At 40.4% G+C, this 24,763-nt stretch overlaps 1 protein-coding gene across 2 annotated transcripts in view; it reads left to right on the forward strand.

Annotated features, from left to right (window-relative positions):
- The window catches only part of DPYD (dihydropyrimidine dehydrogenase), a 595,247-nt gene that overhangs the window by 343,393 nt on the left and 227,091 nt on the right, over positions 1–24,763 (forward strand). For both annotated transcript variants that reach the window (XM_034779205.1, XM_034779204.1), the window contains one exon: positions 9,695–9,910. In XM_034779205.1, coding sequence (XP_034635096.1) covers positions 9,695–9,910 — 216 coding nt within the window. The remainder of the gene's footprint in view (positions 1–9,694; positions 9,911–24,763) is intronic.

A 24,763-nucleotide genomic window follows, 5' to 3' on the forward strand; every position in this document is an offset into this window, starting at 1 on the left:
CAAATACTTAGTGTTAAACATTCTAAGCTTTGATGTGTGAGTACATTTGTTTTGGCATCTCTGTGACCCTAGTGGGAGTATCTCCTCTCTCTCTATCCAAATTCCCTCTCCAACTTCTCATGAAAACATGCATCACTCAAAGCATCTCTTATAATTGCATTTCCGTCAATGGACATTTTTTCTTCCTCTAAAACATTCAGTATATTGAAATATATTGAGCATTTTAAAGGCAGTCTGAAAAGTTGTGGCCTGAGAATTTAGAATTTTAAATCAAACAGACTTGATATTAGAGGGCTTCGGTTACCCTTTGCAGGTTTTGAGGCAGCTTATTCGACCTTACAGTCTCACCAGGAAGCTAATGGGAAAGCCTCACAGCAATCTTCACAGGAAAGTTTCCAAATGTCAAGTGTCATCTTTCCAGCTGCTAGATGAATGGGTAGCCAAGAGGCATTTATTTGGATGTACGGTCCCTGTAAAATCTGGCTGCTGTGGTGGGGAAGACTATAATTTGGCAGTTACTTTACCAATATTTGCATCAGTTGCAATCTTAGTAACAGGATGAGGGACTTCATTTTTAGGGGAGTTGTGATTTAGAGCCAGATCACAATGCTTTAGCATTTATACGCCTAACACATGGCTCTGTGTGTGGGTACACATATATACATATGTAAAGTGTTCCTCAATTTTGAACTAACTGTTGAATCCTCCCCTGCTTTAGATAAAAATACCCTCATGAAATAGATTGACTTTCTCTCACCTACAGGATTGTAAAGCTGACAATTTCTTCACAGTCTTAGTATTTGATTTAATAAAAAGGCTCATTTTAGGTTTCAGCTGTTCTGTGTATCTGTTTGTATTTATAAAAAATAATTGCCCGTTTCCCAAGCCACTGACTGTACTAGCACCAGTAAAAATATAACTAGCATGCAGTCCACGCTTGGCAGCATCAAAAGACCAATCCAAACAATTTTAGACCACAATAAAAAGTGAAATTAAAAAACAGCATCCCAGTTAATTGCTTGTCGTTTCCTTTAAACAGCACACTCCTCACATCTCAGCCTAGTTCAGGCAAAAGGCTGAGCAAACAGATGGGCTTTACATGTGCCCTGAAGCTCAAATCATTCAAACTCTGGCATGCATTCAAGAGAAGTGTGAGTTCCAGAGTCAAGGGCTTTCCAAAGGGAATGCCTTATGTTCAAAACTAGGAATTATTTACAGAAGCATTTTGGCTGATCTCACACTGGACGTTCTCCATCAGTAACAGACCAAACATTCCTTGCTTCTCAGCATTCTTCCACCAGCTTGAAAAGCACAGGCTTGGCTGAACTCTGTATCTTTATGGCCTCTGTAAACAAGACCAGCCAAAACCCAACTGAGGATGGAAGTACTTTTGTCCCTTCCTGGTCTGACTGTTCCATTAGAACTTTCCTATACATTCTAAATAGAATCAATGTAATTCAAAGATAGAGGAAGATAAAGATCCACGTAGAAGCAACCCAATTCACCAGGCTGCCCACTACTCAGACTATTTCCTGAGGTCTACATTTTGTTTGTTATGCCGTGAATATGTAATGGTTTCCGTGCTTAATTTTGCTAATTTATTTAGGGCTTGTCTATACTTAAAGCACTGCAGCGGGTTAGTGAAAACACTACCTCCACCGACAGGAGAGCTGCTCCTGTCAGCATAGGTACTCCACCTCCCAGGAGGCGGTAGCTCTATCAATGGAAGAAGCCCTCACGTCAACATAGCGCTGTCTAGGAACTAGGTTGGTATGACTGCGTTGTTCAGGGGGGTGGATTTTCCACATCCCTGAGTGATGTAGTTATACTGATATAAGTTTGTATTGTAGACCAGGGTAATATAATAGTTCAGCCCTTTGCCCAACTTAAAGACTAGCAGCATTGGGTGCTATTCCCTATATAACCTCTGTTCCTATCCTTGAGGCAGAAGAAGTAGTCTCTCTGCAAGGCACATGGAGCAGGAGTGGTTTGTTGTTTTGCATTACCTAGTGCCTCAGTATTTTAATGTCTCAGTCTTGCCCTCAGTGACCTGTGCAGGTCGCAATTCTTATGGTGTTCTCCCCTCCCACTTTGCTTGGCCAATTGCACCAGCCTTGAAGCTGCATTTGTCATCTGCTCACTCTCCCATTTCTCTGTCTCTTTCCACGCCACCCCTTACACATGGAATGCCTTTCCTGCATCTGTTTGCCAAGTCACCATCCTCTCCTTATTCAAATCCCCCCTAAAGATTCACTCTTCTGGCATTGTTTACAATGAGTCTGTAGTTACTAATAAGTATTTTTAAAATCTGTTTTCCTTCCTCTGAGCCACTCAGTGTGTCCTGTGTCCTCGGTCTACCTGTTAGAGCAGACTGTAAGCTATTTTGTGCACTTAATAAATAATAGTGGGCCAGATCTTCAGCTGATGTAAATTGCAGTTCCTTGAGGATCTGGCCCAATATTATTTTAAGGGCACTGATATTGTACTACTTAAAGCAGATGCCCCTCCCCCCCCACACACTTTCCCATGCGATAAATAAATAATGTGAATTTTATATCTAGTGAGCCTGGACTGTATTTCTTTTATGAAGACTGGCCATTTCCTCAGGCTTGTCTTTTGAAGCTGTTGGCCATGCTGGCTGCCTTCTATTCAGGCTAAATGAGGGAACAATTAAATGCCCCCTTTGTTTAATGTTAGCCGAAACATTGGAAAACACTGCCCTAGGGACTAAAATGTCACCTCCCAAAGACTAGACAGTATGCAAAAAGAAGGTAGCTGGTGAGTTATTTGATTTTAGCTGCATGAATGCAAGAGTCAGAAACAACCAGGAAGCAGGTAGAAAGAAGCAGAAAGGCAAGGAGATAGTTAGAAAAGCAGTGGAAGTGTGGCCCTGAGAGAGAGCTTTTTCAGTGGTGCTGGCTCAAAAGAGGCTTGGACTGTGAGCGAAAAACCTCCTGTTATTAATTCCTGGGGTGTTTAGGAAAATAAGACTTTGTACGTACTTTGTAAATAAATAAGATTGCAATGAAGAAATACCTGACTCCATCATCAATTTCTCCTTCTAAACCAGGGGTTCTCAAACTGGGGGTCACGACCCATCAGGGGGTTGCAAAGTTATTACATGGGGGGTCGCGAGCTGTCAGCCTCCACCCTGAAACCACACTTTTCCTCCAGCATTTATAATGGTGTTAAATATATAAAAATGTGTTTTTAATTTATAAGGGGGGCTTCCTATGTGAAAGGGGTCAGCAGTACAAAAGTTTGAGAACCACTGTTCTAAAGTAAACAATCCCCAACACCTCAAATATTGGGTAACCGGTTGAGTCAAAAGGGGTAACAGTATGGTGTTAATTCATATCTCTGAGATATAGGACTTCTCCTATTGTGCTTCAACAAATATGTAATTTTAGAATGAATAAGTGCATATTTACAAAGCCTATTCAAGTTCCTTAAAGGATCCACAGGCAGGGGATAATACACTGCAATTCAGTACAATTTTTTAATTTGAATAGTGCCTTTCATACAAAATGCTTTGGTGACTGATTGTAAATAATAGAATTACACAGCTAAATAATAGAAAAGAGAGTGAGTACGGGCAAGGAAGAATAGACAGGTTTTCAGATGAGATTTTAAATGAGCGAGTCAATGAAGTGGAAAGATGCAGGAAAATCATTCAAGGCTGCAGAGGAGAAGGCTCTCAGTAAAAGAATGATGTTGATGAAACTTAGCATTTTTTAGTGCTCTGTGTGTTGAAGGCATTGCATAGACATTGCTTATATACGATAATACCATGAGGTAGGTGGTCAAGTAGTTATCCACAGTTAGGGAAACAGACAGAGACAGGTGAAATTACTTGCTCAAGGCCACACAGCGAATCAGTGTGCAAGTTTTAAAATGCAGGATCTCCCTGTCTCCCAGTCCTGTGCTCTTCACTACAGAGCACACTGTCTCTGCAGGAGTATCCAGATCAGAAGAAAGAAGACCACTGCATGCAAAATGTTTGTGGATTTTGGCATGCTTTTCAATGAACTATGGAGACATGGTAACCAGGAATCTGAATTCCCACAATTATAGACTCAACTGGTTGACAACAAATTAGAGAAGAATCTGGCAAGAATTTTTTATCATCTTTTTCTAAAATCGGGGAAAGAATGATTATAAATAAACTTTGCCTACATGTTTTCTTTTACTGTGTGTCAGGTCAATCATCATTATAAAGCTTATTTTTTCCTATTAGGAACCTATATAGCATTTTAATTTGACTTAGTAAATTTAGTTCCTTTATGAGCATTGTGCTGAACAGAGAGGTTGTGAAAAGCAAAACAAACATAAAAAAAGGCAAAAGGAAGTGTGACAAGAGGAGGGGAAGATAAATCTGCAAGGAAGCATTGCTACCGACTGTTGAACCCTCGGCCTCATCTTACAGCAGTGCATATTTTGTCATTTTGATTACTCCCCTGGATTCCCTAATTCTTGTCACCACCTATGCCAGCCTCTTGGGATGAAAGACCCATTTTGGAAACCTCGTTGGGCCAGCGATCATCAGAGATGTGGAAGTGTAGTATCAGGCTGTTGGAGATATTCAGGCTGTAAAAGTGGTTTCCAAACCACTATGACAAAACAGACAGCAGTGACCCTCATTAACAGGGAGTGGGGCACCAGGAGTAGGCAGCTTCTGGTGGAGTCAATGCATTTTTGCATCTAGGTGGAGTCACATCTTTTTTCTCTCTCAAGGCAGTTTACCAAGGGTGTAGAGAGAGTGCAGACTCCTAATGTCAGGGGAAAAGGTCTATGCCTGGAGGTGTTTCAGTGGATGTCTGGAAACCCTGGTGATCAACTAGTTTGCAGGCCAGCATGCAGCAAAGCTTTCATGTTCTTACATGGGCACATTCAATCTGCGTGTCCCAAATTCCTTTCATTAGAAGTTTTTTTTATCTTGCACAAGCCAAGTTTTATTTCTACAAAATCACAGAAAGCACATTTGCCGCCTTTAGCTAAGATTCATTTGAAACAAAATTCATTTCATGTGGCAGTGGAAGTAGCTTTTGAAGATTAGGTCATCGAGCCAGGAAACAGATACAGGATGACATGGCTTAAGCAACTAATCAAATACTGAATTTTGAATACCGAATATTTTCAGGCATACCAGGATTGAGCAGTTTATGAGCAGTCCACAGGCTGAAATGTATTTACATACCACAATTGAACAATTTTGAATAATCAAAAAATTAATAAATAACTGCAGTCTGCTTGCAGAAAGGAAAAGAGGCATAAGTTTACTATGCACCACCCTTTACTCAGAGCAGATAGTTACATCATAGTCTAGGCTTGAATACACTGCTTGTTTTCAACTGTTTGCCTGACTCTTCCAATACCACCACTTCCCATTAACTCCTTTGTTTTCTTTCCACACTGTACTATGTATGGTTTATATTTTAAGCTCCTGTCCTTCACTTTGCACCAGAAATGGTGCCAGTTGAGAATGAACATCTTGTCCAGTAAAAACTACACTGAGAACACAGGCCACCTAACATCTAGACAATGGTAATAAATTTCTGTCACACCTGACCTACACCAGATTTCAGCCTGTGACTTTGGGGTGAAAGGTTTTGTATCCTAATATCAAATTTCTGAGCTGTCCATTATTTTTTTTAAATTAATAACAGAAAGGAAAAATAGCAGCTGGTTACTCAGATATTGAAATATTAGGTCACAATAGTACCTTGAAGTCATGGCCCTGAGTTTGGGGCAGTGGAACTCTGGAGTTCCCCAGCAGGTGCTCTGCTAAACACTATGACTCAGGTAGACATGTTGCCTCTCAGGGTATGTCTACACTGCAATTAAAAACCCATGGCTAGCCCATGCCAGCTGAATCAGCTATGTGCGGCTCGGGCTATGGGGATGTTTAATTGCAGTATAGATGTTTGGGCTCTGTTTGGCACCCGGGCTCTAGGACTCTATAGGGAATGGTGTCCCTAGCCTCTGTTCACCAGAAGCTGGGAATGGACAGGGAATGGATCACTTGATGATTACCTGTTCTGTTCATTCCCTCTGAGGCACCTGGCATTGGCCACTATCGGAAGACAGGATACTGGGCTAGATAGACCTTTGGCCTGACCCAGTATGGCCGTTCTTATGTTCTTATGTAGGGTGGGAGGGTCCCAGAGATTGAGCTGCAGCCCGAGCTTGAAAGCCTTCACTGCAATTAAACAGCCCCTTATCCTGAGCCCTGCAAGACCAAGTCAGCTGGGACAGGCCAGCCACAGGCTTCTTATTGCGGTGTAGACATATCCCAGAGCTCTGGGGAGCATTATATCTAGAATGCACTGAGTGGCTTGTATGGAAGGGAATGGTTCAGTAATTACATTTTCCTCCATACTCTTGCTGTCTTTGGTATGGCTAGCAATGTAAAGGTCACTACCCAGAAAACAGTCATTGCATCAGGGAAATTTGGTCCCAAATGGCTGGAATCTGATGAAATCAACTTTTCTCAAGCGAATTTTGCCATTTTGGATAATATCCACAGCTCCAAATTTTCTGTTGGCATAGCTCCATTAACTTCAGTTGCATTACACCAGCCAGGAGTCTGGCCCAACATGCCATTTCTGGATTTGGACCCTACCTGGGAAGAAAATACGAAGAGTCAGGTGATTTGATTCCTGCTTCTTAAATTTGGGAGGAAGGGAGTAGATTTTGAGATTCTGCATCAAGACTTTCTTTAATTAAAGCCCCTGAAAAACCTGTAGTAGTTCTCATGCCCTCCTCAGCCCTTTAATAACATGCATAAGAGAAAAATGGAGTAAATAAGCTCTTTAAAAACAAAACAAAGGGCAGCAACACAAGGGTTGGAAGATTTTACAGAGTATTTAGAGTATCATCTCCATCCTTACATAAGAGAGGTGTTGTTTTTTTGTTTGGTTGGGTTTTTTTTGTGCTTCTCAGCAGTTGAAAACCCCTCCACATCCCTCCCCCGACTTTACTGACTCAAGTTCAAGGTTTTTAGGGTATGTCTGCACTGCAATTAGACACCTGCAGCTGCCCCATGCCAGCTGACTCAGGCTTTCCGGACTCAGGATAAGGGGCTGTTTAATTGCAGTGTAGACATTCAGTCTCAGGCTGCAGCCTGAGTTCTGGGACTCTCCCACCTCAGGTCCTAGAGCCTGGGCTGCAGCCTGAGCCCAAACATCTACACCACAATTAAACATCCCCTTAGCCTCAGCCTCATGAGCCCAAGTTAGCTGACATAAGCCAGTCACCGGTTTTTAATTGCAGTGTAGATATACCCTCAGTGACACAGATCTTAATTCCATCCATCATGAACTAGATAGGATTCTGCTCAGTGTCCATTCATACAACTCCTTCACTTGCCAGTTATTTAGGGTGTTTCTTCTCCAAAGGCAGAGGCCACTGCCTGCTCAGTACATTTGCCATGCTTAAGAGCAAGAGAACACACCTGTAATGATCTAGGCATTGTGAAGCAAAGCCACTGATCTGGTCAGTTCTTAATGATTGCTGTACTGTAACAACACCTTCCAAGTGATTATGGATAATCAAATATTTCCATTATTTGTAAATGAACATTATTTACTTGATAGTCAAAAGCCAGCTATGTTAGGGTTGATTGAATCAGTTCTGGGGAATCAAATGTGCAATGAATCCATGTGCAAAAATGCCTTATAATTTTTTATTGATGCATTCATATGTATATTTCCTCTTTTTTAAAAAAAAATCAAGTGGCTAAGATATCTTTAAAACTGTTAGGAAACATAACTACAATATTTATATTGTTTGCTCTTCTTTGGTCCAGTTCCTAGCTAGCAATCCAGAATTAGGGGCTTATTCTGGCACCCTTACAATACTCACATCGAGTAGTACTTTACTACAGTACTCCTGTCAGATATGCCTGATACACACCATAAAAAAGAATGTGTAGGAGCTTGGATGAACACTGAGCCAGTGATGGCAGGTTGCTAAGTGATACTGCACGTGGAGCACTTTCACTCTATGATTACTGGAGTCTTCCCTCTTTAGTGTATCTAAGCAATCGTTGTATCTTATGATACAGTTAATCCCAATATTGAAGCACTTGTTCATGTGAATAGTCCTAGTGGTTCTAAAGAAGACCTCTTTCCATGAGTATAGGTTGCAGCATTGAGTCCCAGATACCCTAACCACCCCAGAGGTTGATGGGGTATCAACTGATGTTGGTTGTCATTTTGGAAATGGTATATTAACTCTTCTACCCCAGGGTGTTTAAAAATATGAGAACATTAATAATTAAAATGCAAATAATGTGTAGCTGCTAGAAACAAGATTTACACCAGTTTTTTTAAATAGAGATCTACCGTATATACTCGTTCATAAGCCGAATTGTTTTAGTAAAAAAGGGAAGCACCAGAGAAGGGGGTCGGCTTATGAATGGGTATAGAGAGGGAGAGGTGGGACACAGCCCCTCCCCCCAACAGAGAGAGCAAGGAGAGGCAGCACAGCCAGAAGGGAAGAGGCGGGGCCAGTCTCTCTCCGCTTCTGGCCACGCTGCTCTCCCCCCAGCCTCCGAAGCAGCTGCAGCTCTGGGGCTGGCAGGCTGCAGCCACGCCGCTCGGCCCAGCCTCCCAGAGCAGGCTGTGGCCACGCCACCGGAGCATGCTGCGGCAATCCTGCCCAGCCTGCCAGAGCAGCTCCAGCCAGGTCAGAGACATCCTCCCCTGGCCCTCCCAAGCTAAGGTGGGAAGGGATGGGATGGGGAGAGTGTGGGGGTCCTGGGCTGGGATGGGGTCATGTGGGGCTTCTCCCCCCCCCCAAAAATTTCCCCACCAGTTGCTGTCCCGGCCCATCAGGGTAAGCCGTTGGTGCGCCGGGACACTTTGTTTACTTAGGTTTACCTCCGTGCCTGCGGACGCTCGAGGTAAACACACCATCTCGGCCCTCCAGCGGCTTATCCTGATGGCCCGGGTGCCGTAGTTTGCTGACCCCTGAATTATAGGGTCGGCTTATGAATGGGTTATAAAAATTTTCCATTTTTACTTATCCATCTTGGGGGGGTAGGCTTATAAATGAACCAACTTATGATTAAGTATATGGTATTTTAAAATTGCTGGGAAGCAAAGATTTTACTTATGAAAGAAAATAAATGTAGGTGTAAGACTGAGGCCTCAATTCTGCAAAGACTTGCTCACATTTAATTCATAGACTGTGAATTGTTACACTGACTTCAATTAAACTTTAAGGGGCATAAATCTTTGAAGCATTGTGATCTATAGTAGAATACTCACTTGCTCAGTCCTATTGCATACCTTTGGAGTTCCTTTAGTCAATCCTACAATGTCTAGGCTTCACAAAGCTTAGTTAACCATGGCCTTGGAACATTAACTCAGAGTGTCTTTGATAAAACTGTATGTATGCTTGTTTCATTGTAACTGTTGTTTTAACAAAGTTATTTTATTTAATTGCTTGTATTTCAGAGTAATACACTGAAATAATATTTCAGCATCAACACCATGTTCCCTTTTAAAATGAAGATGTTTGATGTATGACTTTTTGCCCATGGCCAGCTAAATGTTTTAGTCAGTTTTCATCAGTTTGCAAGCATAAAATATTAGAATATTTTAAGTGTCTGAGTGATTTTTTCCCTCATGCTAACAAGAAATTATATAAAATTCAGATGACAAAAATATTTGTATATTTGTTTTTACAGTCTTTATACGGTGCTGCAGTTTCTACAACTCCAGAATTACCTCTCTTCTATACTCCTATTGATTTGGTAGACATCAGTGTAGAAGTGGCTGGACTGAAGTTTCCAAATCCCTTTGGTCTTGCCAGTGCAACTCCAACTACTAGTTCCTCAATGATTCGAAGAGCATTTGAAGCAGGATGGGGATTTGCTCTGACCAAAACATTCTCCCTCGATAAGGTAAGGAAATATTTTAAGGTGTATGTAATTTCATGGTATGTTCTAGTCATGATCTAAATGTTTTGAGAATATAAATAAGTATTAGATCCAGTCAACTAAAAAGCTTTTAGGAGTCTATTAATATTCTACCTACTTTTCTACTATTACTACTCAGTTATTTGCTTCTGGTAGTACCCATTGAGTGCTAGGTGCTGTAGAGCAGTGCTTCTCAAAACCGGTTCGTCGCTTGTTCAGGGAAAGCCCCTGGTGATCCGGGCTGGTTTGTTTACCTGCCCTGTCCACAGGTTCAGCTGATCGTGGCTCCCACTGGCCGCGGTTCGCCGCTCCAGGCCAATGGGGGCTGCGGGAAGGGCGGCCAGCACATCCCTTGGCCCGCGCCGCTTCCCGCAGCCCCCATTGGCCTGGAGCCGCGATCGGCCGAACCTGTGGACGGGGCAGGTAAACAAACCGGCCCAGACCGGCAGGGCTTTCCCTGAACAAGCGGCGGACCGGCTTTGAGAAGCACTGCTATAGAATCCAAACAAGGTACAGCCTTCATTCCAAAGCATTCTCAGTCTAAAAGAGACAAAATGAACAGATAGACCAAGTATAGCAGGAGAGTGTTCTGATTGCTTAATAAAGGGGGAGGTTGGCCTCCTTTTGATAAAACAATGTTTGATAACTATTTGTTTCCATTTTGCTGATAATACATAGACTATCTCCATTTAACCCGCAGCCTTACCATTACTAATCAGCTAGTTTCTTTTAGGAATCATAATGGAAATGGGTCTTCAGGCAGGATTTGAATTGAACAGCTCACAAAGATCTTTCCACATGTAAGGGCTATCAGGATGAAGTCAAAGAAATGATTGTGTGAGCAATGGATTTATGTATCTATGTAGCTGTTGGAATCATAGGGGAGTTTAGGAATGGTAGCAATATAAGATAAGACAGAAAGATAGGGAAGAGCAGGGCTTTACTGAAGGCCTGGAATGCAAGGACAAGAAGCTTGAATATGAAGCAGTAGGAGAGCAGAAGCTAGTGTAAGACAAGGTCAGAGTAATGGCCAAGGAAGATGATCTTAATGGCAGTATTTTGTACATATTGGGAGTGGGTACCATGTGTGTTAGGCCAAGAGAAGGAGGAGGTTGTAGCAATCAAGATGGGAAACTGAGGGACTGAGCAAGAATTTTAACTGTAAACACTGAAAGAAAAATACAAATCTTAGAAATGTTTTGGAGGAAGAGGCAACACATTTTGGACATGGCTTGACTGTGTGGGGAAAAGGAAGAGGGAGGAGTCAAATATGAGCCCCAAGTTGCAGGTCTGAGTAGTATGGAGCATGGCTGTGGTATTGAAAAGCAACAGAGAATAGGATGGACTTGAAAAGAGCTTGGAGGAAAGATAAGGAGCTCAGCTTTGGCCATGTTAAGTTTCCTGTGGCAGTGAGATGATGTCAGTGAGGCAGCTGAGATGCAGAATTGGATGGATGGGGACATATCAAGAGGAAAGAGTCAAATTTGTGAGGCATCTCTGTAGAGATGGTAGTTGAAGTCATATGAGTGAATGAGTTTATCCAGAGAGTGTGTAAAGTGAGAAGAGAAAGGGAGCAGTGAGAGTGTCCTACCATGCTTCATTACAAAATATGTGTAGCCAAAATTTGATCTCAGTCATTCAACCAGTATGAAGTAACTCCATAGAAGTCATTGCTACTTTGGATTTATACCTAAGTAATGGAAATCCAGAACTGGCTCATAGAGTACAACACATGTAGAATTTTTTCTTATTGAAACATTTTAAGGGAAGAGGTTTAATTGAAGCATACTTTGTCATCAGTGTTTGCACAGAACTCCCTGTTAATTTCAGTTAATTCAGTGCCTAAGTTGATGGGAGGATCCAGCCAATACTGAGAATTGTTTATTAATCAGATACACCTACAGCCATGTTACCTTGCACTGTGACTATATCAGATCTCATAAGTTAAGCAGGTGTGAGCTAGGTTAGTATTTGGGTAGGCTTCTTTGGAGGAACACACATTACAGGAAGTAGTGTTGGCCTTTCACTGGCACTTTTGTCAGATTCAGTACTGAACAAGTGACTTATCATGGGGCTCCTGTAGTCGTTGTGCTGCTAGAGGTGAGGCTTTTGCTTGATGTCTTTCAGATCAGATGTTCAGTAAAACCAAGGTTCTGAAGTAGTCATTGAAGATCCCATGGTATTATTTTAATATAAGAGAAAAGGAGGTTGAGCAAAGTGCCCTTGACTCATTCAAACTTGGATTATTAGAATCTGCCTAGGTAAATTTCCCTGGAAGTCTTAGTTTGATATAGTATTATTCATTTCTGGCCCTAAGCTCTGGAGTAGCATTGCTGTGTGCTATAGAACAATTGTCATGTCCCACCCAAGAGCTGGCTGAAGTGATTTTTATACCATTATATCTTTTACAATACCTCCCAGAGGCGTTGAGCCTTAATGTTTGTGATGTGCTTTGAGATACAGAGATGTTAGGTGCAAAAAGAAATGCAATTGTTTCTATTTATGTAAACAACAAAATGTTAATGCTGTTAAACTACTAAAATATTTCAAATAGGAAGACAAGTTGAACAGTTCTTATTTCAACAATGAGTAGTACACAGAGATTCAGTCTGTTTAACACTTGAACAAATAATCAGAGTTTAGTCTGGAATAATATAGGTCAGTATAATGTACAATTGTCTTTGATCTGTTTGTTTAGTTAGCTTCTGATTACACTGATATAAATCCTGTGCAATGTTCAGAAGGGAACTGGAGACTCTTGGCCTGTAGAACAAGTGTAAGTGGAGGTTATGTGTGGGCACAAGTAAAACTGTGTTTCACTCCTCTGCATGGAGTAGAAGACTCAGACTTGGCTTTGTGCACCAATTTACTTACGCTTATACATGTTGGGTAATAGGGGGTTTGCTGGTGGGAGAGTGTTGGCATGTCCAAGAAGACATGAGCTTAAGCATTATCTTCAGAAAACAAATGAAATCAGCTTTACCTGGCATTTACATACAATGCTATGCACCTGCCCTATGCAAGCTCAACCCTCTAATGTTCATTTTTATATCCAGTAAAGGTAAGTCAACTCTGGAATAAAAAACCCGTGGCACAGCCACAGCTGGCCCTGCTCAATTGACTCAGGCTTGAGGGGCTCAGGCTGCAAGGCATCACACTTAGACATTCAGGTTCGGGCTGGAGCACAGGCTCTGGGACCCTCCCGTCTTGCACAGTTCCACGGCTTGGGCTCCAGCCTGAGCACGAACATTTACATCGCAATTTTACAGCCCCACAGCCGGAGCCTCATGAGCCTGAGTCAGCTGATCCAGGCCAGCCGTGGGTGTTCAATTGTTGTTTGGACACAAACTCAAGAGCCAAGCATAAAATAGCTTCTGGGGCTATGGAGAGTTCTGCAGCAGCAGAAATGGTTCCGTCTTGCAAAATCTATGTACCTCTTAGTAGTGACTATATAATGCAATTCCAGCATCATGTGGCTGCCAGTGACTTCCCCTGTATCAGAGATATAGTCTGTGTGCCAGCAGCTGGGAATGACAATGGTGTCCTTTGGTACTTTATTAAAAATGGGTGAGGTGAGGCAGATTCCCAAGTTGGCAACTGTCATGGAGTGCAATCAGAGAGAAGAGCAGGGTGACAGTGAGGGAGATGGAAAAAGTACAGTTGCATCTGAAGCCTTAGCCCCAGAAGGAGGGAAAAGGCAGGAGCCAAGATGAAGATTTGTGGCACTTGGAAGGCAAGGGCCTCAATTTACGTAAGCTTTACTTCCTCTGCAAGCAGCTCATCGACTCACCAGCATGGAGTGCTGCTTCTTTTTTTCCTTTTGGTTTGACTTTGTGCAGAAGGCCAGTATGTCTCTAGACAGGTTGCACCAATGAATGTGGCCCTCCAAGCCTTGGGCAGTCCAGAAGAATGGGTGTAAATTTTTTTTGGCCAGAATTCCATTCTAGAACACCAGGGCAGCCACTCCTACAACCAGTGGGAGCCATCCAAGGTTTCTGTATCCCCTCTTACCCAAGGATTTTTGGACAGCAGATCTGCAGACATGGTGCCACAGATAACATAAGAACATAAGAAAGGCCATACTGGGTCAGACCAAAGGTCCATCTAGCCCAGTATCCTGTCTACCGACAGTGGCCAATGCCAGGTGCCCCAGAGGGAGTGAACCTAACAGTAATGATCAAGTGGTCTCTCTCCTGCCATCCATCTCCACCCTCTGACAAACAGAGTCTAGGGACACCATTCCTTACCCATCGTGGCTAATAGCCATTAATAGACTTAACCTCCATGAATTTATCCAGTTCTCTTTTAAACACTGTTATAGTCCTAGCCTTCACAACCTCCTCAGGTAAAGAGTTCCACAAGTTGACTGTGCGCTGTGTGAAGAAGAACTTCCTTTTATTTGTTTTAAACCTGCTGCCTATGAATTTCCTTTGGTGACCCCTAGTTCTTATATTATGGGAATAAGTAAATAACTTTTCCTTATCTACTTTCTCCACATGCGTCTGTTCCTCAAAACCAAGAGCTGCTCTTGCCTCTCCCGTACAGTACCCCATGTGCCACAGAAAGCAGCAGCACTACTCCATGTCATGTAGTATTAGGTCTCTCCCCAAACATTGCCCCACCCCCGGTACAGCAGAGCCATAGTAGTTCCACTGTGCCTAGGGCCTTCTGTTTGTGGTGTATAGGATTCAGTCCTATGTGCATCATGACATGTGTTCTTGTGCAGTATTGCATTATAATTGTAACATACAGGCAATCTAATGTAAGTCATATCTGAAATTCTCTCAGAACATTTATATGCTTAAATAGATGCTACGGTAAATATTTTAGGAGGTACATGTTATTACAGGGTAAAACAGGTGTTAATTATAAACTATTGGATTGTGATATATACATATATGTATATAAATGTAAAATTCATTTATGTTTACAAAATCAAAGTACAGTATATCTGTGAATATCTGTACTAATGAATATCAAGTAGCTCTGATCTTTTAAAGAAACAGGGATCACTAATTCTAAAGCAGATTCTCACTGGGCAAGGAAAACAACAGAGAACAAATATGCCCTATTAATCACACTCTCTTCCTTGTCCAGCTATACTGAAAGAAGGACAGGAGACACTTGATATGGATTTAATCAGGCCTCAACTTTATTATTACATGTCTGGGACTGCTTGGCAGATAAAAGTGTACAGTGCAGTTAAACCCTGTTTATCTTGTAATTACCCTAGGTGGGGGTGGGCTTCCACCAGCTCCCCCTCTTTTTTCCATCCAGGTCCCTCCAGCTAATCCATTGCCGGGACCTTACCATCCATCCCCCCTCATAGGAGGGGTAAGGTGGGACGGGGGTTCAACCATAGGAGCTCCCAACCCCACACCATTCCGTTCCTTTAACCAGCACCTCCTTTTTAAGTCCTTTACCTGGCTATTTATCTGGTCACTGGATGCCTTCCCTATGGAGTACCTGCACTGGACATCCGCCCCACACTTACCAAATAAGTTGCGACATATGTCCTACCACCTTTTGTGCTCACCATAATAAGTGTTCCCTAACACCCCCTGTGGGGAAGGCGAAAGAACCCCACTCCACCAAAGCCAATATGGTGGTGAGGGAAAAATTCCTTCCCAGCCCCGCTAAAAAGGAGCGACTAGCACAGTGCCCCCAGCAGGTTCAAACCAGTAGTGCAAGTAAAACCCATGTCTTACCGGCACAGGGGGAGAAGGAGGGCACCAACTAAGGGGTGTACATGACCTCCCCACGTGACCCTCCATATGACTCTTCACCACCCCACCCCCAGTCAGGGGCCCCCACGCTCTTCCCGTCCCCTCTCTGCACCCATCCCATGTTACCCAGGGCGGAGGTGAGGGACTCTGTCCTCCTCCTGCTGCACTGGAGACAGGGCGGGGGGGGGGGGCGCAGTACAGCTGCCAGAGGAGCTGCCAGCATTCTGCTCCTTTCCCTGCTGCCCCTCCCAATGGGGAAAGGAGCAGAACCCCCAGCCCTCTCCTCCGGCCGGGCTGTTGCTGTTTCTTTCTGGCCTACTTGCACTGCTGGTTCAAACTCACCTGATAATCACACCTCAAGGGGAAGGAAGGTGAGTGCTGCCTTGACTGCACTACTGTCTTCCTCCGGGAAGCCTGCACAACGCCCCCTCGTGCTTTCAGTATAGCGTGGTCGTTCTCTTCTCTTTCCCCTAAATTTCCTTTCCTCCCTAAGGTCTGGCTGAAATACTATTTTTGTCTTATTCAGAATTTCTGTGCTTCAAAGTTACTGTGTATAAATTCTGTTGGTAAAAAGTTAGAGGAAAAAGGTGGAGGGAAGAAGATAAAATAAAGTCCACATAAAGAATTCAGTTACTAATAAACCTATTTAAAATACATTTACCTATATTCATATACCAATCATTACTACTTTCAGAACCATTTCTGAAAAGCAGATAGCTACCTGCAATGGGAGAAATCTCTTAGCTTAATTAAAAAGAGTATCATCTGGTGATAATTCTTAATAAGTCTTGATATACTGGAGGGCTTTTTTTTCTATCTGGATATTGCACCATACATAGAAATGGAATTTCTCTTAAATCAAAATCTATAGTCAGAAAATTTATAGAAGACTATTCTTTAATTATTTTTTTTATGAAAAATTGAGACATCTACTGTTCTGTCTACATTAGAGTTCATTTTTAATATATTCTGTTGAAGAGTTTGTATCAAAATTTGTAATTTTTTTAAACTATGGATTCAGTTGTTGGGGTGGTTTCCTCACTTCACTGTATAACAAAAGGAGCAAGAGAAAAAAACAAAAGTGGAATGGCAGAATGTTCGCTTTGATTTTTAGATGCTTCCTTCACTTGTAAAAATTTAATTCTGATTAATCAGAGACATCTGTCTTTACTCTGTTGTGACATGCATTGATTTGTGATGCTGTCACTTTCAATAACCTAGAAGCAGTTGCCTTTATTAGGAGTACCAGCAGAAATAAATGTGTAGACTGACTTCATTCTAAACCTCCAATATTTTTTCACTTTGTATGCTGCAAGTTGCATTGCCAGTTTTAAAAACAGACTAATGATTAAAAGTGAATTAAATTTCAACTAAAACATTATATTGCAAGAAAATTTTTATTTATCAATTTATATCTGTACAATACATAGTCATAGATTCTACAATATATTTTCACAAACCATATCTAAATGAAGGATATTGTATATTGTGCATTAATTTGACCCAAAAGTACTATATTTCTGCATGCTGTTATTACACACACTGATTCATGCTTCAGCTAGCTGAGTATGTGTACATTTGTACTCCATGTACCTCTCTTTATAATTGTAGGTGGTAAAATTGTATTCGAGTGACATATTGTTTTCCATAACATTAGTATTTCACTGAAGTGAACCTGTGTTAAAAACATATATATATTTTTGAATGATATTACAACACAGTAATTTAGATTAAAGTAGTTATATGTATGGTGCCAAGCCAAAAAACTATTTAAGGTGTATTAAAATGCAGAACCTTGACATTTGAAATTCTGATGTTCTTAATATGACAAAGGTTATTCTGTGGAGTTTTGCTATAATATGAAATATTAATATTTCACAATACAGTTTTGATGAAGTACAATTTACCTAGCTTGCATATGATAAAGAAATTAAATGCTTACCAAGGGAGTTCAGCGAGAATTAGAGCCCTGCCTGAACATCTGCTTGAAATTTTATTATCCTGTCCTACTGACAGCATCCCTCCCTCATTGTTTTTCTAGATTGACAGCTGAATATTGCATTGATTTCTACAGCAAATATGTTTAGGTGAACTATGTTTCTTTTTTTAGGAATTTAGAACATGCTTTTGATTTTCATCCTATAATTTTTTTATATGCTCTTGACATTTGTAGATGCCAGATTGAGGTCTAGTATGCTGTAGCGAAGATAGACCATTGACTTGCTGCGAAATGCCAGTTGATATCTCAGTAAACAGAAATATTACTATTCTTTATTGTGTGGCCTGTATGGGCTTTCTTTGGGGAGACAAATGATCAGATTGTTAATGTCAAATATAAAAAAGATGGTTTGGCTTTCTACTAAATAACATCAAGGACAACTTTTATTAACTACATTCTTGAACAAAAAACCCCCAGCATTTTACTGGATTTCTTAGCACACATAGCTTGCCTCTGACTTGAATTATTTATTGTTTTACAAATGCTCAAATGATTCTGAAAATATAAACTGTGAATTTGAGAATAGTTGCAATGAGGAATATTGCATTCTATGGCCGACTGATTTTTAAATTTAGATTTTTAAAGTATAGCAAAGATTAACAAATGAAATAAAAATTATCCTGGGGACATAAAATAATATGCAATTATTATTAAACAACTCACTGTGTCTAAAAGATTCTATTTAACTTGTATATTTAAATAGAGAAATGTTACTCAGTTACAAAGAGAAGACGTTCATGCTGAAAATCTGAGCAAAAGGCAGGAAAAAATGTCTTTCGCATAATCTTTCAGTAGCTCATTTCCCTGGTAGGATAGTTTAAGGGTCAAATTCTCTGCTGTGCCTGGCAGAGTTTACAGTAACATAGAGGCTTGCTTTTTAAGGCATGTTAGATGCAGTTCTCAACTCTGACAACTTTAACTGCCCCAAAGATCATAGTGCCAGCTAAGGAATGCCAGAGTGCTCTGCATTCTGGCTAGTGCCACACCCTCTCCCCCCCTACCCCTCTTACACCAGGGGTTGCTGGGCATGGCAGAAAGGCCAGCTATGTCACTTCTAGGCCCATTGGGATGTAGCCTATCTCTTGCATACCTGTAGCAGCACAATGGAAGTAGAGGGACCAGGGAATCTATCTGTGAATATTTAGTGTATTGGGTATTTAAAAAGGAGGAGGACCTAAATTCATCCCTGGTGTAACTCAACTGAAGTCTTCCTCCTACTGAGGTGCAAGTATTGATCCTACTCCTTGAAGTCAGTGGAAGGGGGGTGACTAGAGTCCCATGTTTTTAAGGATAATTTTTACCTTTAATGAGTCAGATTATATTGTCTACCATTTTGAAGCGCTGAAGATAGTGGAATATGTTTGTAAAAAATCAGAATTCAGAAGTCCTTTAAAGAAAAGAAAAATCCCCATTTGTAGAATGGATTTCTCATGATGGCATTTACAGTTTTATGAACCCAAATAGCCACATCCTGGTGATTTTGAAATATTTTGCAATTGCTGGACAATGAGATGCACACAGCACAAAACCCACAGAGAGGAACTCTGCTATTCCCATAGAAGATGCACAACTCCATGACAACTCTGCAATGGAACACAAAGTGGGATGTGGCATGTCAGGGCTGAGGTCAGTAAATCTGCACACATTATAGCTCCACAAGGTCAGATTCCTACAAGGAGTGGGATGCCAGGCTGCATACCATATTTACCTCCCCCGCCCCCCACCAACCCACTGAACCTGAAGTAGCAGCCTAAGCCGGTATGCTGGTTACTGTAAACTGGGGACTGAAGATTCAGTCCCTCTGCCCTGTGCATTTTGAGCACATTTTTCTTTTTCCTAAGTTTTGACTCAAAAAGCCCAAATGCCTGGCATGAAGAGGACCTCCTCAAGGCTGCAAGCAAAACTGGCTATCAGTGGCAAGTTGTGTATATTTTTAAAAGTAGTGAACAGTTTCCTGGATTATTTAGTTTTGAATAATGCTTTTTAGGTTATGTATTTTCTTTCATTTAATCAGTGGTTATTTACCTACACTAAATACTCCCAATGACTTCAGTAGGAGTTTCATGTGAGTAACAATGCTGCACTCTGTCCTACATAATATGTGACATGCCCGAAATGGAAAATGTTCAATGAAGATGCAATTTAAGTAGCATTAGCAACACAAGTAAATCTTTACAATTAGCTAAATCTTGGTTAAAAGTCCCAAGCATTTCCCCACAACTTCCTTTTTTTACAAATCATCTCAAACTAAACAAGCTGGATATTCTTGTATTACCTTTGTAGAAAATAACTGATTCTTCCTAAAGTGTATGCCAAGTTTTTTTTCTAAAATGGTTACAGTGGGTGGATCTGATTTACTGAAGTCTCTTCTGCAAACTCAACTACCCAAGTTTTCCTTGTTTCATCCAGCCACTTTCAGACTGCCATACCCATGGGCAGTCTGAGAACTTCCTTGCCCATCCCATCAGGTGTGTTATGGAGAGAAAACATGTGCCCCCTAATTGAATGCACAATACATTCTACACAATGGAACAGATCATGTCTGTTGAAATATTGTGCCAGTTTAAACTGTGTTTTTAAACTGATTTATTCACAGTGGTTCAAAACCCTGTGTGGGTACACTTAACTCAAAGTAAACTTGGTGTAAATTGATTCAATTTGCACTGGTAAATTTACAGGCATAAGCTAAACTGCTGTAACTAGTTTTAAAACGATATGTGTTTCCACACAGTGGTTTGCAGTGATTTAACTAAATCAGTTTTCATACCGATTTTATTGAAGTCAGTGCAGTTTCTGTGTGTAGACTAGATGCTTTTCTGCAAATTTATGTCATTCCTCTTAATTCTTGAGTAATTTCCCAAATGAATTAGGCTAAACCAAATTAAGGCCACTTTAATTCTGACTGAGTGTGTCCATGTAGGGGTTTAATGCTGTTTAACTAATTCACTTTTAATTCATATCTTTAGCTAATTTGGGTTAATTTTCCTGAATGTCCTCATGGAGACAAGCTTGCACTGACTTCAATAACATCAGTGTGAAAACTGATTTAGTTCAAGTCAGTGAAATCATATCAGTGTAAAAGCAATGTAAGACATAGGAAAATTAAGCCCTTGCTCTTCTACATTCTTTGCTGGCACACCTGATACTGACATTGGTGATTTTACTCCGGGTTGTCATTAGTGGGAGAGCAAAATGAAGTCCCATATTTTTTTAAAGACCTGAAGCACTGCATATGTTAAAATAACTATACTAAAGTAATGTATTGTGTTAGTTCATTCTAAACAACACTTCCCACCAATTTTCAATTCTGATTTGCAACTTTCATTATTTTTTATCAAAATATTAATATAATGTGGTCATGGATTCTGGAGTCTGTCACACAGTCAATGTGTGTGGGATTTGCATGTGTAAATCCCACTGTTAATGGTAACAAGAGGTAAATATGTACATCCCTTACACCAGGTTCAGAGCTCTCATCCAAAATACTACAGTCGTAGCAAAATACAATTTATAATCCATAGAAGAAGGAAAAAAAACAATCTTAATGTTGCCTTAGCATGTGCATTTTAATTGTGTTTAATTACACTATCACATAAATTTTTTCAAATGATACAATATAAGGACATATAACCTTAGATTCATATGTGTAACACCTTGTCATTTTTGTTCAATTTACATACATTTTACTTATACTGATATCATTGTGTTATGCCCCAGTATATATCTATTGTCTCACTTTTTATATCACAAAGGTAATTAACTACAAAGTACAGACTTGGAATTCAGAGTATAAATATAAACATAAGTAAACATAAACATAAAACAGTAGCTACAAAACTAACTTAGCTATATATTTAGATACCATCTACCAGGAAATTTTCACTGTAACTCTATATTATATATTTAATACATAGTAAATACATTTTACTTTGTATTTTTTCTATAAATTACTGCCAATGCCTCTGTTTGTCTGGCGTCTGCTATAATTTAATGCACTATAAAGGGTTTTACATGAAATTGTCACACTAAAACATGCTATAAGTAAAAAAGACATAATAATGTTTCCCTAGTTTCTTATTTCAGCAGGTGGCCTTCTAGTACTAAAAAATTCAAGCTGGTAAACAGTTCAATAATGGACAAGCTACATATTGATTTTTTCTCTAGTTATGTAATATTATTCACTTCTTTTTGTCCAGAACTCTGTTGTACAGGGTTTTGAGAGTGCTAGAAACATGGTGGTGGTTGTGTATTGGAATGTGCAGAGTAGGGAAGGCTGTCACAGCAGTCAATAAGATCTGAGAGGTGTTGACTAATTGCCTGCTAATTACACAGTAAATTGTCTAATTAAGCTGATGGTTAATTAGGGTACGCTTGCACAGCAGTCTTGTGGAATTTTTGTCTGATGTCTGGGAAGCAGCTTGTGTAATTGGCAAACTGGTAACGACTGGCAGAGAAAATGACTAGAAAGCACACTGCCAGTAGATGACAGAATAAGGATGCATTTGAACAAGGGTTGTCAACAAGAGTTGTCATGTGAACACTGAGGATTTTGTTAGCCTTCTACAGCTTTATGGCAGTGGGCAAATTAAGAAATGTATCTAAAAGCTCTGAATAAAATAAGGCTTAAGTTTTTAATTTTAAGAAATATTAGTGTTTTGCTGTTTTCATGTTTTATCCAGCATATGAGTTTATATATAAAAATATCCAGTGTGCACTTTTATTGGACTTTCCTTAAAACAATGTTTAAGAATCAAAATAGATGCAAAAATATACCGCAATTACAGTTACACAAGTGTATTCACATTGTGTGAAATGTATTATAATAAAATGTTGTGGGGGTGTGACAAAGTTCCTCCTCTATGTTGGTGGGTCCTGCGCTTATTGGCAGATTTTCTTGCCTCAGAGATTCACCATGTGGGTTGGGGAACAGCCCAGAGACCTTCCCCTCTGGAAGAACCCACAGTCCAGGTCAATTGGGAGGTCTGGGGGGAACCCGGGTCCACCCTCTACTCTGGGTTCCAGCCCAGGACCCTGTGCACTGCAGCTGTCTATAGTGCCTCCTGTAACAGCTGCATGACAGCTACAACTCCCTGGGCTACTTCCCCATGGCCTCCTCCAGACACCTTCCTTAGTCTCACCACAGGACCTTCCTCCTGGTGTCTAATAACACTTGTGCTCCTCAGTCCTCCACCACCACACCCTCTCACTTTCAGCTCCTCACACTCACACCACAAACTGAAGTGAGCTCCTTTTTAAAGCCCAGGTGCCCTGATTAGCCTGCCTTAATTGATTCTAGCAGCTTCTTCTTAATTGACTCCAGGTGTCCTAATTAGCCTGCCTACCTTAACTGGTTCTAGCAGGTTCCTGATTACTCTAGTGCAGCCCCTGCTCTGGTCACTCAGGGAACAGAAAACTACTCATCCAGCGACCAGTATATTTGCCCTCTACTGGACTTCTATACCCCACTGGTTTGGGTCTGTCACAGGGGTCAACCACTAGAGTAAAGCTAAATAATTTAAATAGACATTTGAACATTGTTATTGCACTGTTATAATATGAATATGTCATACTACTGTTTTTTCAAAATGATGTGATTCTCAAGCTTATATCTCATGTGTATGAGCTATGCATAAATATAGTATGGTTACTGAAACAGTCCAGATTCCATCCTAACAGCCTTCTGTTGAGATTTTAGTATTATGGATACACAATATTCTTTATTTTAGAAAAAACTCCTTTTCAAAATTCTAGTTAAAGTGCTATGGCAAACCTGCCTGTTTTTGCTTATACAGTGCTTTATTAGGGCTGATTCAAAGCCCATGGAAATTAATAGGAAACTTCTTCAGGGCTGAAACATACATGCTGAGTTGAGGCCTCCAATTCAGAAAATCATTTAAGCCCATGTTTATTTTAAGCCTGTGAGTCCCAGTAAAATAAATGGGCGTACTGACATACTTAAAGTTAAGCACATGCTTAAGTGCTTTGCTAAATCAGGGTTTTGGCATCATGCAAGATTGAGCCCTAATGCAGTGCACCGATTTAATTTAGTCTTCTGTATTAGCAAAAAATAAACAAACAAAACCCTTCAAAAGCATCATGGGACTGAATGCAGAAAACCCAAACATTCTAAATTAAATTTTAAAAAGATATATAATTTCTTCAGAATAATTATTTGTATTTAGTAAAATTTAGTATGCCTGGTAATTGCTTCATAGTCACAGTATGCAATATGACCTTGAGGGTCCTCATCTATTCATTTTTGCATATACACAGTATATAATAATTCATACGAATAATTCCCCTTTCTGGAGGAGTGGAGTAGTTTATCTTCACTACGTATCATAGAGTAATAGAACAAATTCAGAAATTAACATGGCTGGTGAGACTATTGAATTTTCTTCAGTCAAAACTATGAGTTATATGTTACCTATCACCTGGCAAAACAGGTAGTAACCAGGTAATAAAGTGTAATAATCAGGCTGGAGAAGACCCTAACATTTTTATGGTAAGGGATTGTGTCATTGAAACTCCTTCCATTCTGAGACTGTTACTTCTCTCTCCCTGAATATGCACAGCTAGTGCTGTGGCTCTGTATTGCAAGCTTCCCTTGCAAAACTGTGGAATACTGTGTACTTTTTTCCTTAGAAAAATATTTGAGCAAACTCATAGAATAATGGCAGAATTCCCATAAAGCCATCCATCCATCCTGAGGGCTCTACACAGCTATTTCATGAGGTCAGCAACTCATTTCCTTTGAGGAGATGACACATGTAGTTTTCCTCTTTTGTCAATATGTGCACAATAGAGGATGATAGTTGAATTAGATTCTGATTCTTTGCATAAAATCAAAGAGAGGATCAATTCTTTGATAAATCCAAAGGGTCCTGATAAGGGCACACCAGCAGGCAATAAAAGTTGATAACTCCTTTAAAACAAAAAGCCTTTAATATATTATATATTTTATTTCTTCTCAAAATTGTGAACTGTATATTTTAAACAAAATTTAGTGTACTGCATGTTGAGGGCTGGTTTCAAGACATGGTTCATTGGCAAATCCAAAATATAAATTTAATTCTGGGTTGAACTGAAAATTATATTTTTGAATATTTGTCA

This window comes from Trachemys scripta, chromosome 8 (genome assembly GCF_013100865.1).
Source record: "Trachemys scripta elegans isolate TJP31775 chromosome 8, CAS_Tse_1.0, whole genome shotgun sequence".
NCBI lineage: Eukaryota > Metazoa > Chordata > Testudines > Emydidae > Trachemys > Trachemys scripta.